Source organism: Marmota monax, unplaced genomic scaffold (genome assembly GCF_021218885.2).
Source record: "Marmota monax isolate L192 unplaced genomic scaffold, Marmota_monax_Labrador192_F-V1.1 WCK01_AAM20220418_F8-fsc00063, whole genome shotgun sequence".
In the NCBI taxonomy this organism is placed as follows: Eukaryota; Metazoa; Chordata; class Mammalia; order Rodentia; family Sciuridae; genus Marmota; species Marmota monax.
In genome coordinates this window covers 2758674-2776156 of record NW_026693726.1, presented here as the reverse complement: position 1 = coordinate 2776156, position 17483 = coordinate 2758674, and the positions used below count along the sequence as shown (strand labels likewise).

Sequence of the window (17483 nt, the reverse complement as noted above, 5' to 3'; positions counted from 1 at the left end):
ATCCTCAGAACATAGTGACCCTTCTCTTCTCCCCTGATGACCTTTTCGGATCAAAATCCTCCACCACAAAATAGTCCACTCCTGTCTTCTTCATTTGTGGAACCCCAAAGTCTGTCAGAGTTTGGCAATAGAAAGATTCCAGGGCATAAACAGGTCTGCTTGGCCTCCAAAAGGTTGAGGAAGACCTGGCCTTAGAGACTAAAAACCCCCCATTTTCACTGTTGGAGGTTAGTACCATCCCTCCTCCCCACCACTGCCCTGCCCTCCAGCCCAACCCACAGGAGGCTGCCCTCCGGCTACAGCCCCGGAAAACAAGCCCAAGGTCTCAGGAGCTCACCCACTTAGTAATACAAATTGTCATGAGATATTCTGTCACAAGTGCCAGGAGGATCACTCTTTTTTCCCTTTTGTACAAAGCTTCAGATTTATTTATTATTTTTATTCAATTATTAGAGTTGTAGGGGCAAAGCCAAGAAGAAAAAAGGTAAAAAAAAAAAAAAAAAAAAAAAAGAGGAAAAAAGAAATCAGCCCAAAACAAAACACCAAGAGAACTCAAATGTGTAGATGTGAACATAGTGAATGCTGCTGAATTGTGCCCTTAGAAATGATTAAGATGGGGTTGGGAGCTCAGTGTGGTGACTCACCCCTGTAATCCCAGCGACTCAGGAGGCTGAGGCAAGAAGATCAGGAGTTCAAAGCCAGCCTCTGCAACTCAGTGAAGCCCCAAGCAACTCAGTAAAATCCTGTCTCTAAATAAAGTGTTAAAAAAGCCTGGAAATGTGGCTCAGTAGTTAAAGGCCCCTGGGGTTCAATCCCTGGTACCAATAGAAAAACAAAACAAAACAAAAAAGATGGGTGTGGGGTTGTAGCTCAATGGTAGAGCACTTGCCTAGCATGAGCAAGGCCCTGGATTCCATACCCAGCATCACAAAAAAAAAAAAAAAAAAAAAAAAAAACTTTTTTTAAAAATTGGAAACAGATGTGCAGTGAGGAGGAGAAGCCAGTTGTCAAAAATTGTTTCAAGAGTATGTGTCACATCTGCTAATTTGTAAGTCAATTTGTGAATATATTAAATCTGCTAAAAGTATATTGATATTAAATGGCATTGGCTTGCTATGAGCCAAAGGAGTCTTTTTTTCTCATTGTTGTAATTATCAAAATAATTCCTGTAGTACTAGGTTTTAAGTCTGTCAGCTACATCAGAAACAGTTTTAAGAAAAGGTCACTGAGAGTAAGTATTTCGCCAGATCTGGTGGTCAGAAGATTGACTTTTGGTCTCTTCTGATGCACACATTATCTCAGATTTTTATTAGGTTTGTAGAGTTGTAGAAAAATTATAGACTGTCCGGTATGGTGGTGCATGCCTAAAATCCCATTTAATCAAGAGACTAAGGCAGGAGGATCACAAGTTTGAGGCCTGGGCAACCTAGTGAGACCCTGTCTCAAAATAAAAAACAAAAAGAATGGGAGGTGTAGCTCAGTGGTAGAGAACTCTAAGGTTCAATCGCCAATATCTCTCTCTCTCTCTCTCTCTCTCTCTCTCTCTCTTTCTCTCTCTCTCTTTCACACACACACACACACACACACAGAGAGAGAGAGAGAGAGAGAGAGAGAGAGAGAAAGAGAGAGAGGAAAATTACAGACCAATGTCTCTTTAGTTCCTGGAAAAAACATGGCACAAGTGAAATACTCTCAATGATTCAAAAGGCATTCCTCCTCGCATACCAACTTTGTGTAGATATCAACTTGTATTCCAGGAACTGTAAATTGTGCCTGTGGCTGTGAACACATTCATTTTCTGTGTTTAGCTTAATACTCTGGTGGGATCACTATGTCCTGATGGCAATTTCTATATTTCTTTAAACATAAACACCCATCAGGGTGCAGACTGTAAGTATTTTGAAAATGGCATACATTAAGAAGCAAGAACTGCTCGAGGAATCACAAATATTTATTCTAAAGCAGGTCTCAGCTCAGCTTTCTTCTGACTCGGGGCTGCTAATATCATTTATTCAACACCCCAAACCCATTCAGATGGGAGTCAGCTCTTCATAATTCCAAGTGGCAATCCCCCTTATTTGCAAATGCAGAAAAAAATTGGTTAGAAAAACTAGTGAAATGTGAAGCACTTGAAATTACATGGTTGGTTTCATGAGTTTAAGATGGAACTCAAGGAGGTTGTTTTAAGCCACCTTTTTTTTTTTTTTTTTTTTTTTTTTACTACTGTGACTAAAAGATCTGACCAGAACAATTTTAGGAGGAAAAGTTTATTTAGGGGCTCACGGTTTCAGAGGTCCTAGTTCATAGAGGGCCAGCTCCATTCCTCAGGGCTTGAGGTGAGGCTGAACATCATAACAGAAGACTGTGGCAGAGAGAAGCAGCTCACATAGTGGTAAGGAAGCAGAGAGAGAGACTCCACTCCCCAGATACAAAATATATACCCCAAAGTCACACCCCCAATGGACCACTTCATCTAGCCACACCCCACCTGCCTTCAATTATCACTCAATTAATCCAACCAGGGATTAATACACTGATTAGGTTAAGCTGTAACCCAATCATTTCTCCTCCAAACCTTCTTGCATTATTTCACACATTGAGTTTTTTGGGGACATCCCACATCCAAACCATAACAGAGGTACAGTGCTGTGGGGCACTTCCTTTCAGAAACTGAGACACTGAGAGATCCATTAGACTTGGGAACTCTGGTCCTCATTCACACCATCATCCACATATTACATGCACATGTAGCTTATCCTCCAAGGCTCAGATAGAACCATGTGGGCACTGTGAATTGAATGTGGCCTCTCCAGAACCCAGATAGTGGGTGCCAACATGATAGTGTCAAGAGCTATGTTGTTCAGGAATTGATGAGGCCATGGGGTCTCCTCACATGTAAAGGGGATTAGGTGTCCTAAAAAGGCTGACACTTTGGGTGCTGTGTAGCATGCCTGTAATCCCAGGGATTTAGGAGGCTGAGACAGGAGGATTGCAAGTTCAAGTTCAACCTGGGCAATTTATTGAGACCCAGGCTGGGGATTTGGCTCAAGCGGTAGCGCGCTCACCTGGCATGCGTGCGGCCCGGGTTCGATCCTCAGCACCACATACAAACAAAAGATGTTTGTATCTGCCGAGAACTAAAAAATAAATATTAAAAATAAATTCTCTCCCTCTCTCTCTCTTTAAAAAAAAATTATTGAGACCCTGTCACAAAATAAAAAATAAAAAGGACTGGGATGTAGCTCAGTGGTAGAGCACTCCTGAATTCAATCCCCAGTACCCCAAAAGAAAAAAAAAAGTGGGGGTGGTTGCTGGCAGAGGGAGTTGATTCCTTTGCCCTCCCACCTTTCTTCAGGTATGGACAGTGTCCCTCCCTTCTGGAACATGAAAGGCACGAGCTTAGAAATAGAGTCTAGTCATTCACTAGAGGACAAATCTACTTGGTCTTGGACTTTCCAGCTTCCAGAACCGTGAGAAATAAATTCCTACTGTTTGTAAATTAACCAGTCTCAGGTAGGAGTTGCATAAAACAGACTAGATGGGGAATGAAATGGTGTCTTGATTCATAAATCACTGTACAGATGCCATTTGTTGTTAATATTTTGAACTATTGCTTGAGGTTTCTATTTATTTTCTGAGGTACAGAAGTGAAACTTTCCCTCCTCTGAAGCTGGAGACCATCAATAGAGAGAAGAAGGAACTCGTGAAAATCAACTTTGTGACCATGGTCTTCATCAAGTGACCAATACAAACAGTTCATCCATTAAATGTTGCTGTATGAGTAAGCTGAGTGGGGCAAGCAGGAACCTGCCCATGAGCCAGGAATGCAGAAGAGCACTTTTGGAACAAGAGGAACATCTTAACAATGATCTATCCAAAGAGGACTCTAGCTTGCTGGCGAGGCTTAGACTCAGAATGCAAATCTTGGCTCTGCAATTTGCCAACTGTGGGATCTTGGATAAGTTACTAAATCACAAGTTCTTTGTCTATAAAATGGTAAAATAATACCTTCACTTTACCAGTCAGGGTGAAGATTAGAAATAATGCATGCAAAGAATTAAAGTTTTAGATTCTCAGAGCTGCCAAAGCAAATAAACACAAATTAGGGATTTATTCTCTCACAGTCCTGGAGGCCAGCTTTCTGAAATCACAGGCCACCCTCCTTCCCTAGGCAACGGGAGAGAGTCACTTCTTGCCCCTGCCAGCTTCTGGTGGTTGCAGGTGATCCTTGGCTTTCTAACAGCAAAACTCCAATCTCTGCCGCTCTCTTCCCAGGGTACTCTCTTTCCCCGTGTCCTTTTATCTATACTTTATAAAAGCTTGTCATTGGATTTAGAGCCCACCCAGACAATCCAGGATGAGCCCATCTTAAGATCTTTAACTCAATGTCATCTGCAAAGACCCCCTTTTTTCCAAATAAGGTCACATTCACAGGTTGCAGGGCTCAGGACACAGATACATCTCTGGGGAGAGAAACCTTTCAACTCATGATAGTGATAGGTACCTGGCTAGAGCAGCCACCCAGATGAGCTCCTATGGCTTGATACGTAACCATTTGGGCAATAACTGTTCACTATTTTTAGCAAGGAAAGACAAGGCTCTGCACCTCCTGGGCCCCTTCCTTCCTTCCTGGCCTCACCTCTGGTGGGAGGGGAGCTTCTCTTGAAGTGATGAAATGATGCTTCCCATCAAAGTGGTGCCATGGCAGTGACCACATTCACCAGCAACAAGTATGTTACTGCTCACAGCTGCTACCTTCCCATCTGGGAAAAGAATCTCAGAGCCTTGACCTCCCACCACCAAGAGAGATCCAAGACAGGATTGGGAAGGAGGAGGATAGAGGAGTGAGAAGCAAAGGGAGAGAGCTGGGGGTGCAGCTCAGCAGTGGAGCGCTTGTCTAGCATGCACCACACCAGGCCCTGGGTTGGAGGCCCAGCACCCCAGAAGCAAAACGAAGGGAAAACACCAAGATGGGATTTCTGGGCACCCCATGCAGGCTGACTGTATAGGTGAAGTGAAAAATATTTCCACCATCTTTTGGATTCCAAGTGTGTTCATCATCAGACACCTGAGACTGTTTTTGTGGTGACGCCCTCCCACGCAGAGGTTGCTCCCATCCACGCCAGTCCCCTCATTTTAGTTTCCTACTCTCCCCTTTCTCTCCTCCTGCTTCTCACTGATTTTTCAGGCTGCAGAGCATATTCAAGTTCACTTGTGTTAATCAGCTTTTTACCACCGTGACCAAAATACCCACCAAGAACGACTTAGAGGAGGGAAGGTTTATTTTGACTCATGGTTTTAGAGGTTTAGTCCATGGTCAGTCAACTCCATTGCCCTGGGCCCACCGTGAGGCAGAACATCATGGCAGAAGGAACTTGCTTCCCTCACGGTGTTCAGAAAGCAGATAGAAAGAGGGGAAGTGGCCACAGGGAAGATGAATCTTTCCAGGGCATGCCCAGTGACCCACCTCCTCCAGCCATACGCCATCTGCCTACAGTTACCACCCAGGCATTCAAAGTAGGATGAACTGATTATGTGACAGCTTTCATTCCACCATTCACCTCTGAATACACCTGCAGGAACACAGGAGTTGGGGCAGTGCCTCACCTCCAAGCCACGATACTTGTTCCATGGCTCCTGGGAGGAGGGTCTGATCCTCCACCTGATCTATCAGCTGGAACTAAACAAAAATGGGGACCTGGTGGGGCTGGAGGCAAGGTCAAATGGCCTTTGTGTGGGGGTTTCATTGATTTCTTTCTTGGGCTTTCTATCCTCCTCCATTCCTCCTTTCCCTGCACTGAGGACCGTTCAGCCTTGCCTATTGCTCAATTTTGCCCCCAAAATTTGTGTCCAGTCCTCACATCAGGGAAACACAACAAACTCAGTCCCACACCACCTCCAGGTCAGCCTCAGTTCTGGTCAGTAGGAAAGCCTGAAAGGTACAGCAGAGAACATGTTGTCCACACTAGCCCTTGACCCCTGCTTCAAATTCCTGGACTCTTTAACATGTGACTCTTTGCTGTTTATTCTCCTACTTGCCCTAGACCTGATCTGTGTTTCTCCAGCTCTGGGCTGATTCCTGTGCAATGTATGCCCCAGGCTTCACGACTAAGGGCTGCAGTTAGGGTTGGCAGGGGGAAGACACTGGCAGGAGGTGGAATGTTGGGGTGGAAAGAGTTGGGGACTTATCTGCTCCCTGTGGTGTCCCACCTCTGGTATCCCTTATAACTATAGCTCCTACCAGATGCTCCTCTTCTGTAGCAAATCATTTCTACTGGGAAAGCTGATACTTTTCCCATGCCTTAGTCCTAAGGGTGATAACAGCTTACCACCATAATACCCTCTGGGTACATCACAATCTTGTGTGTTTCCTTAACTCTGATATCTTTTTATTTGAGCCACTTCCTAACAGGAGCCTTACCAAAGCATGGTCAGGCCATCTTCTTTGTCCACTTTTGGGTGCTTGGCTTCACTCCTGTTATGGTTTGAATATGAGGTGTCCCCCAAAAGCTCATGTGTGAGACAATGCAAGAGGTTTGGAGGAGAAATAAGTGGGTTATAGACTGAACCTAATCAGTGAATTAATCCCTGATGGGATTAGCTGAGTGGTGACTGGAGGCAAGTGGAGGCGTGGCTAGAGGAAGTGGTTCCTTGGGGGTGTAGCTATGGGGTATGTATTTTATATCTGGAGTCTTTCTTTCTCTTTGCTTTCCGATCACCATGTGAGCGGCTTCCCTCTGCCATACTTTTCTGCCATGAAGTCCTGCCTCATCTCAAGCCCCAAAGAATGGAGACACCTTCTATGGACTAAGACCTCTGAAACTGTGAGCTCTCAAATAAACTTTTTCTCCTCTACAATTGTTCTTGTCAGGTCTTTTAATTACAGTAGCGAAAAAGCTGACTAAAACAACTCCTTACCTAATACACTGGTTTCTCTGGGGAGAGCTGTGGTTTGTGACCCAGATCTCCTCTTTATGGCTGGGGTCCTTGTTCACTGGTTGCTCATAGCACTCGCAGTGAAGTCCCCTTCTCAGGAATTTCTCTCAACAAAAGGGAGCACCTTGCCCGGGGTCATGCCCTTCTCTGAGGGCAGTTCACATCCCATGATCCAATGATATATCTTCGAGAGATTCAGAGGTGAAATAGGTAAAATAAAGGCAAAACCTCCTTGCTGTAGGAGAGACAATCCTGAAGGGATTTTCAGTTCCACAGATGAGGTGGTAGAGGCTCTGCAGAGACGCATAGCTGCTCAAGTCCTTTGCCCATGATTCTGCCTCTGCCTCTTCAGGGAATTATTGGCAGCACTCCCAATGAACTGCCTGCATGCTTGTCTCCAATTTGGTTCTCAGGGGATTTGTCCTTACACAGTGGGTTTCTGTCAAATACACACTGCTATTTTTTGAAGATAGTGCCTTCCTGACAAAATTCGATTTCCTTCTTCTATCAGGTGCTAACCAAAGTTGGCCATTTCATCTATTTGGGTCTGCTCCCTGTTCCCCCACTCCTCAGAAATTCCACTAGTTGGTCTTATCTCCTTCATACTGCCCAGAGAATCCAGTGTCTCTGGTCTGAACTGTCTTATCACCAACTCTGTCTCTGATATTCTTTCTTGCAAAATAATAAAAATACTTCTCAGTTCATATTCTGTGCTGGACACAGTGATAACTACTCAGGATATAGAAATTAATAAATGTACCAGGTGCAGTGGCACATGTCTATAATCTCAGTGACTTGGGAGGCTGAGGCAGGAGAATTCCAAGTTTGAGGTCTGCATCCACAACTTAGCAAGACCCTGTCTCAAAATAAAAAGGATTAGGAATGTCATTCAGTGGTAAAGCATCCTGTGTTCAATCCCTAGTATGAACAAGAAGGAGGAGGAGCAGGAGGAATCAGAGGGGAGGGGGCCTCTGAAGGAGGAAGGTGGAGAAATTTTTGCCTTTGAGTGGCTTGAATCTCAAATATGCCACTTTACTAGCTATTGACTTTGAAAAAAAAAGAGATTGAAAAGAAGTGACCAGAAAGGTAGGAAGAAAACGGAAAGAAAATTATGTCCTGGAAGGCTCTTCAAGTAGGAGGGAGAGATTGACTATGTCTAATGCCACTTGATATGTCAAATAAAAGAAGAATTTCTATTGGCTTGTGATATGCTAGGTCATCAGACAAGAGCTGTTTTAGTGAGTGGTTAGTTGTTTTAGTTGGCTTTTGTGTCTCTGTGACCAAAATACCTGACAAGGACAATTTAGAGGAGAAAAAGTTTATTTGGGCTCACAGTTTCAGAGATCCAGTCTACAGTCAGCCACCTCCATAGCTCTGGACCCTGGCAGGGCAGAACCTCATGGCAAAAGGGCACCTTGCCCAGGATCATGCCCTTCTCTGAGGGCAGAGGGAAGCAGCCAGGAAACAGAGAGAGAGCTTCACTCACCAGGGATAAAATATGAACCCCAAAGGCACACCCCCAGTGACCTGCTTCCTCCAGCTACACCCTACCTGCCTACACTTACCACCCAGTTAATCTGTATCAGTGGATTAATCCACTGATTAGGCTACAACTCTCATATTCTAATCGTTTCGTTTCCTCCTTGGAACAGTTGTAATTGTCTCACTCATGAGTTTTGGGGGGGACACCTCATATTTAAACCTAAAAGTAGTGTTGCCGACAGCCTAATTGGAGCAAGTTCAAGAACGAAAAGCAGGGTGGAGGAAGTACAGATGGTGTACAGACCACACTTCAAAGGAGCTTGGCTATAAAGGCAAACAAATGGAGTAGCAGATCACAGGAGGTATGTCTTCAGTTAGGACTGGAGATTCTGTAGCAAGTTTTTACAGTGTGGAAATGAAGAAGTTAAGAGGAGACATTGTAATGATTCAGGGATGCAATTGCCCTCGTGAGAGGAGATAGGGACTTACCTGCTGTGCAAGTGAAGGGGCTCTTGGGACTCCCTCTAGGGGTTCTCAGAGAGAGGATGTGGATGAGTACAGGAGCAGGTGGGTTTGTAGATCAGGGTTTGGAGTGAATGAAGTTATTTCTAATTGCTCCTTTTTTTTTCTCAATTGCATTAAGAAGGGTCATTAATTCAATGAGAAGGTGGGAAAGGTCTTGGAAATTTAAAGAGAAAAGAGAAGGTGTATAATATTTCTTAGGGGAATGGAGTGAGAATGAGATACCTAAAGATTTTAAAATTGGGTTCTTTGGAAGTTGCCATAGGATTGTAGATAAAAAGCATTTATTAGCACAATGCCCTATACTAATAGGCATTTATTATTAAATCAACCTGGTAATGATCAAGATGCCTCCAAAGAGGCACCCACTCCCAGGAAAACTTGTTAAGGAACCTCAGAGACAGTGAATTCACAGACGGCCTTAAGGAGAACTAAGAGGAACATTGTAACTTACTTTAAAAGCATTATTGCTAAACATAGTACTGTTACTGAGAATGAAATTTTCTTGGAACATAGTCATTTTCATTAATTTACAGATTGTCTATAACTATTTCATGATACGATGTTAGAGTTAAGTAGTTGCAATAGATACTGTATGGCCTGCCAAGCTTAAAATATTTACTACTTAGCCTTAAAAAAAAAGAAGGGAGTGGGGTCTGCTAATTCCTGCACAGAGAATTAGATAATGAGTGATTATAGACCTAAGAAAACAAAACTAGAGACATAAATAGTATCATTGCAGAATTAATAAATTAGAAACAGCAAGGAAGAAAAGAGGTATAGTTAGAGACTAAATTGACCTAGAAGAAACACTAAAATAATCAATGGTGAATGCACCTAGGAGAGTAAAAAAATTCCACAGATTAAAGCAATCAGAGAGAAAATAGAAAATATTCACAAATTCTGATCCTTCAATCCTGCAGATTCTTATAACAGATGAAGATGATCCCAAATAAAGATATTTTGTGTTTCTGAAATAGAAAACTCAAAACTATAGCACAGAAAGAGTTAAGTTTTTGAAGAAATAATGAAAAAAATTTTTCCCCCAATGCAGAAAGAATTGAATCTGGTACCATATTGTTGTTGTTGTTTTGGGTTTTGAGGGGTACCAGGGATTGAACTCAAGGGCACTCAACCATTGAGTCACATCCCCAGCACTACTTTGTATTTTATTTAGAAACAGTGTCTTGCTTAGTGCCTCCTCGCCTTTGCTGAGGCTGGCTTTGAACTCGCAATCCTTCCTGCCTTGCCTCCCGAGTCCCTGGGATTACAGGTGTGTGCCACCACACTCAGCAAATTTGCTACCTTGAATACACTGCGTTCCAGGAAATTTTGATCCAGATCAACCATAGTGAACCATATGCAATCAACAGTGAACTATATTCCAATTCAGTTTCAAGAACCAGAAGAGAGTTGGACATGGTAGTACATTCCTGTAATCCCAGCTACTCCAGAGGCTGAGGCAAGAGGATTGCAAGTTTGAGGCTAGCCTGGGCAATTTATTAAGACCCTATCTCAAAATTTAAAAAAAAAAAATATGAAGATTGGAGATATAGCTCAGTGGTAGAGTATCCCTGGGTTAGGATTAGGGTTAGCACCAAAAAAAAAAAAAATTAGAATAGGGGTATAGAGGTGCATTATTTAACGCATGCGTGCTGCGTGTTGTGTCTCACATCTGCAACCCCAGCTATTTAGGAGCCTGAGGCAGGAGATTCGGAAGTTCCAGGTCAGCCTTGGCAACATAGAAAAGTCTTGTCTCCAAAAACCAAAATAGCACACACATTCCCAGATCTAAGCCATATCATCCAGAGACGGCATTGCTTTTTTTAAAAATATTTATTTAGTTGTAGATGAACACACAGTATCTTTATTTACCTTTATGTGGTGCTAAGGATGGAACCCGGTGCCTCACACATGCAAAGCAAGCGCTTTACCACTGAGCCCCAGCCCCAGCCCAAGGCATTGCTTTTTAATCGGATATATTCATTTGGGAATCTAAATTATATATAAGAAGGCTGCCTGGTGAGCAGAGAATTAGAGAAAAGAAAATGAGTCTTAGGAAATTTCATTGGAACTTCATTGACAGAATTTGTCCTTCACTGAAGTAATTATTCTTAATAAAGAAGCATTTTCTCAGTTTAAAAATCAAGACTCCATCTTCCCATCCTAAATATTTATCGGAAGGTACAGTTCTCCGTGGTTATGATTGATATTGCTTACACTGGAGGGGTTTTCCAGATCCCAAATGCAAAAGGCTTATTTCTGGCAAGATTGTCTTCAATCCCAAACATAAATGTAATATGCATGGTGGTTGCAATGTCAAAAGTTTACCTCTCATCCTTATCTCTAAATCTTAGGTTAATCTTACTTGGGGGTGATATTTAATGAAAAACATAAGTTATTTGATCCCAAGCCTGAAAAGGTGATTAACTATTGTCAGCACATTTCATTTATTAAAAAGAAATAAACATTCCATAAACATTCTACTCCTTTCTTGAACTGACTTGAGTGAACTCTTTCATGGCGCAGATGGAGGGGTGAGGGAGACACGGTTATCCATGTACATAATCCTGGTCTCCACTTACCAGTATAAATGCTCCAAGATGTGTCAATGTCAGAACTTGCAAACTCAACTCAATATTAAGAAATATTTTTGCCTGTGGAAGTGTTACCTTGCCCTAAATTTTAAGGATTAAACCATGACTTTATCAACTGAACTTAAGGTTTTAAAAATTATTATGCCATGAAATTTTGTATAGGAGTTTTGAATCCTAGTAGGTTAGAATCTTAGTTCTTCCACTTTCTAGCTAGAGACATAGTTTAAACAAAGACACTCAATTTATTCCATTTATAAAACAGGAATAATATCATCTTATTTTTTAAGGTCTTTGTAAGGTTAATAAATAATACTAAATGTTAAGAGGACATGGTAGTTCAATAAATGAAATCCACCTGACAGTCAAAGAAGTGCTCATTCAAGAAAGGTCACCAAATTTTTATTGAGAATACCTTTTAATACAGGTAGTATTTGAATCATTCTCCATCAAAATTTATGTGATTTTGAAAATTCACATGTTCTCATATGATCAAAATTCATATGATCCCAATCAAAATATAAACAAAACCATTTAAATTAGTTATCCTCCTAGGAACTAATCCATTGTAATAATGCAGACAAACACATACATATTAATAGTGTATTTGTGTAAATTAATATAAAACATGCAAGGACACCGACTCTCCTCCTCTTTCCGTCTTCTTTTGTCTTCCAGGAAGACTTTCTGCAGCAAAGTTCATTGCACAGACAGGTACTCAAATAATGTTGAGTCAATTAAGTCTAAAGGAAAAAAATCAATGTGCATAAAATTCAGGGAATATAATTTCTCTAATGCTTATATTCCCTTAATTTAAATGACTCTTTGTGATGTTAACAAAATACAAACCATTCCACGTATAACATAAAATATTTATTTCATATTTACATTTCCATTTTTATGTAAATCATTGCACATCATATCACATATCACAAAAAAAAAGCAACTATAAACCTTAAAAAGCAGTGAAGAAAGCATCACACCGTATGGTATTTATCAGTAGTCTCGTAACTCTCGCTTCTTGGCTTTTTTTGATTTTTTACTTGTTTCCTGACGAATGGTATTAAACTCCAAAAGAGCCATTTTGGAAAGTCTTTGTAAGTACTGAACTGGTGCTCCAGTAACGGGGTCACTGAAATTAGAATCTGTGGGGGAGAAAATCAGCTTTTCAAGTTAAATTAAGTTTGCACGCATAATCAGTTTACAAAAAATTGCGAGTAAATAGTGATTTCACAGTGACCATAAAACACTATTAGATCTTCATATAATATATACTTTGAGTTAGAAATGCCAATGCCTTACTTCCCACAATATCTGTGACTATGATGGTAAGTCACATAAAAAAATATTTAATTAAAAAATAATGCTTTTGCCTGGGCATGGTGGCACATGCCTGTAATCCCAGAGACTTGGGAGGCTAAGGAAGGAGGGTTGCAAATTTGAGGCCAGCTTCAGCAACTTATTGAAGACCTTGTCTCAAAAGAAAAAAATAAAAGGGGCTTGGGATGCAGCTCAGCAGTAGCATGCCTCTGGGTTCAATCCCTATATTTTTGCAAAATAATAATAATATTATATATATTTCTATTTAATTATCTAAAACTATTTCTAAGTCTGCTTCTTTTGGGAGGGCGCAGTTACCAGGGCTTGAACTCAGGAGCACTCGACCACTGAACCATATTCCAGCTCTATTTTGTATTTTATTTAGTGACAGGGTCTCACTGAGTAGCTTAGCGCCTTGCTTTTACTGAGGTTGGCTTTGAACTTGTGATCCTCCTGCCTCAACCTCACAAGCTGCTGGGATTACAGGTGTGCACTCCCAAGCCTGGATTGTATCATGCTTCTTAAAACACAGGATGGCTGTGGAATTTATTCCAAAGTAAAAGCACAATCTCTATAAAGAAATACCTGTTTCATATCTTACACATTCATCAAGTTATTTTCTCCAAATAAAATAGTTTCTCATAAATGCTAAATAAAGTAATATAGCAAAGTTATATAGTTAAATAAATCATTCATGTAGGTGAAAAAAATACTAATCAAGCATCTATTATGGAGTAGTAGTAATAATAATGGCACTTATTGAATTATCTATGTCAAGTTTACAACTATTTTATCAATACAACAACACAATAAAGTAGTAGTAAGTAGTATTATCCCAGATTCCAGATCTTTAAGAAGTGATTTAGGGAGGCTACCCAACTTGTCCAAGGGCACATAACTAGGGACTCCATCAGCAGGGTTTCATCACAGAGCCATTAAACTCAAAGTTCCCACGTAGTCACTATATATTGCCTTAAATACGTAAATATGTAGAAATACTTCTATTGAGAAACAGATTGGTCTTTGAAAATAATATACTGACCCATATTCATTTAGGTACTGGGAATTAAACCCAGAGGCACTTTATCACAAAGCTACATCCCCAACCCTTTTTACTTTTTATTTACTTTTTCTTCTTTCTTTCCACTTCTTTTCTTTTGTATCAAGATTGAACATAGGGGCACTTCATTACTGAATTATAGTCCCAGTCTCTTTTATCTTTTATTTGAGAACCTGACTCAGCCTCCCAATTAATAAGAGTACAGGCATGCACCACTGTGCCCAGCTTTATTTTTGAGACAGGGTCTTGCTGAGTTGCTTAGGGTCTCTATTGTAATTCTCCTGCTTGAGCCTCCTGAGTCACTGGGATTATCGATGTGCCATGTTTCTTTAAAATACCATTATGTAACTTCACCTTGAATAGTTTCAAGTGTAAAAAGAGATTTTCAGTTCTCCAATGCAATTGTTATTGTTTGTTTGTTTTGCTTCAAACAAACAAATGGGAAGCTGAGAGTGAGAGAGAGATAAACCTTAAGAATACAATCAGGGTTGGGTGGGATGGGACACACCTGTAATCCCAGCAACTCTGGAGGCTGAGGAAGGAGGATTGCAAATTCCTGGCCAGCCTTGGCAATTTCACCAAAGTCTCAGCAACTTAGTGAGACACCCTCTCAAAATAAAATATAAGAACTCAAAAAAGTTAACACCCCCCCTAAAAAACAAATAACCCAATCAATACATGGGCTAAGAAACTGAACAGACACTTTACAGAAGAAGAAATACTATTGATCAGCAAATATATGAAAAAAATGTTCAACATCTCTAGCAACTAGAAAAATGCTAATTAAAACCACACTGAGATTTCATCTCACTCCAGACAGATGGCAATTATCAAGAATACAAGTAACAATAAATGTTGGCGAGGACATGGAGGAAAAGGCACACTCACACATTGCTGGTGGCACTACAAATTGGTAGTCTAAAGGAAAAAAAGAAAGCAGTATGGAGATACCTCAGAAAACTTGGAATGGAACCACCATTTGACCCAGCTATCCTACTCCTCAGTTTATACCCAAAGGACTTAAAATCAATATACTACAGTGACATAGCCACAACAGTGTTTACAGCAGCTCAATTTACAATAGCTAAACTATGGAACCAACCTAGATGCCCTTCAACAAATGAATGGATAAAGAAAATGTGGTTCATATACACAATAGAATATTACTCAGCCATAAAGAAGAATAAAATGATGGCATTTGCCTGTAAAGGGATGGAGCTGGAGGATATTATGTTAAGTGAAATAAACCAATCAAATCAAAGGCCAAATATTTTCTTTGATATATAGATGCTAATTCACAATGGGAGCAGGTTTAGAGAAGAATAGAAGTACTTTGGATTAGACCAAGGGGAATGAAGGGAGGGGAGGGGGAATGGAAATAGTAAAGATAATAGAAAGAATCAGACATTACTATTCTATGTGCGTATATGATTACACAACCAATGTAATCCTATATTATGTATAATCAAAAAAATGAGAAGTTATACTCCATATATGTAGAATATATCAAAATATATTCCACTATTATTCATAACTAATTAGAACAAAATTTTAAAAGTTCATGTTCTTATAAAAATAAAATAAAATATAAAAAGGGCTGAGATGTAGCTCAGTGATGAGTGCCCCTGGGTTCAATCCCTGGTAACACACACACACACACGCAGAAAAAAACAAACAAAAAAACTCTCTCTCTCTCTCTCTCTCTCTCTCATATATATATATATATATATATATATATATATATATATATATACACACACACACACACACACATACATATATGAATTGAAGGTTGAAATTTATAAGCCTAAGATACACGTTAGAAAAAGAATAAAATAAACCCAAAGAGCATAGAATAAAAAAATATAATATAGGAAAGATCAAACCCAAACAGCATAGAAGAAACAAATATAATATAGGAAAGAGGGAAAATCAGTGAAATAGAAACCAAAGTTAGAATTTAAAGTGACAAAAGTTTTCATTGAAAAGTCGAATGGAAAAAAAAATGCTTCTGGCAAAAGTAATTAAGGGGAAAAAGGAAAGAAGGTGCAAATACCTAATATTAGGAAAAGAGGGACAGAAATACAGCTAGAGCAAAGACTAACTTTTGGGTCAATAAATTTAAAAACTGAGATAGAGGCAGAAGTTTCTTGAAAATATAACTTACCAAAACTGATTGAAAGAATAGAATGCATTGAGTCCTAAAATTAAAATTACTGAATAAATATTAAATGATTCCCACAAAGAAAACAAGTAACCCAAATAATTTTACAAATAAATCTATCAGAGTTTCAACATAGAGATCATTTCGAGTTTAGGTCAAATCCTTCAGAGAACAGAAAGAGAGAGAATACTCTCCAGTTCATTCCATGAAGCCATTATCATCTTGACATTGAATTCAGATAAGGACAGGACCAAAAGGAAAATGAGTGGCAGTCTCATTCTTAAAAAGGGTTTTTTAATTCCTTTTTAATGTTGAGTAATATTCCATTGTGTTTATAAACCACAGTTTCTTTATCCATTCATCTATTGAAGGGCGTCTAGGTTGCTTTCATAGCTTATGAATTGTGAGTTGAGCTGCTATAAACATTGATGTGGCTGCATTACTATAGTATGCTGATTTTAAGTCCTTTGGGTATAGACAGAGGAGTGGGATAGCTGGGTCAAATGGTGGTTCCATTATGTCATTTGCAGGTAAATGGAGGGAGTTGGAGAATATCATTCTAAGTAAAGTAAGCCAATCCCCCCAAACCAAAGGCCGAATGTTCTCTCTTATAAGTAGATGCTGACCCATAATGCGGGTGAACATTGGGAAAATGGAGGAACTTTGATGGGGCAAAGGGAAGGGTGGAGTGGGGAGGGGAAATGGGGGTAGGAAAGATGGTGGAATGAGATGGACATCATTACCCTAGGTACATGTATGACTACACATATGGTGCGACATTGCATTGTGTATAACCAAGAAATGTAAAATTGTGCTGCAGTTGTTTTACAATGAATCAAAAGGCATTCTGCTGTCATATATACCTAATTAAAATAAATAATTCTATTTTTTTAACAAATCTTTTTCTTTCTTTTTTTTTTTTTAGGTGTATTTGGACACAACACAATGCCTTTATTTTTATGTGGTGCTGAGGATGGAACCCGGGTCTCGCCGATGCTAGGTGAGCACTCTACCGCTGAGCCACAATCCCAGCCCAATAAATAAATTTTTAAAACAGGGATTTTATTAAAATTCCAAATGAATTATTAGGTAATTTAATATGGAAGTACATAAAAAGATAGCAATCATGCCTAAACTGGATGACCCTCAGAAGGCAAGAGCCACTTAGCATCATATAATCTATACATGGTATTCTTCAAGTAAAAAAAATCATATCATCACTTCAATCTATCCAGGAAAAATATTTGATAAAATTTTAACTCTCATTTATGGAAAAAAAATCTTAGAAAATTAAAGGGGACTTCTTTAACTTACTAAAGGATAACTACTCAAACCTGTAACTAAGCCAGGCTCAGTGGAGCACACCTGTAATCCCAGTGGCTGAGACAGGAGAATCTCAAGTTCA

At 39.9% G+C, this 17483-nt stretch overlaps 1 protein-coding gene across 1 annotated transcript in view; it reads right to left on the bottom strand.

Moving 5' to 3' along the window:
* Positions 1-11944: 11944 nt before the first annotated feature.
* CUNH8orf89 (chromosome unknown C8orf89 homolog) overlaps positions 11945-17483 on the bottom strand; it is a 36647-nt gene continuing 31108 nt past the window's right edge. Inside the window, exon 5 of the mRNA XM_046460540.2 lies at positions 11945-12679. Coding sequence (XP_046316496.1) covers positions 12531-12679 — 149 coding nt within the window. The 3' untranslated portion in view covers positions 11945-12530. The remainder of the gene's footprint in view (positions 12680-17483) is intronic.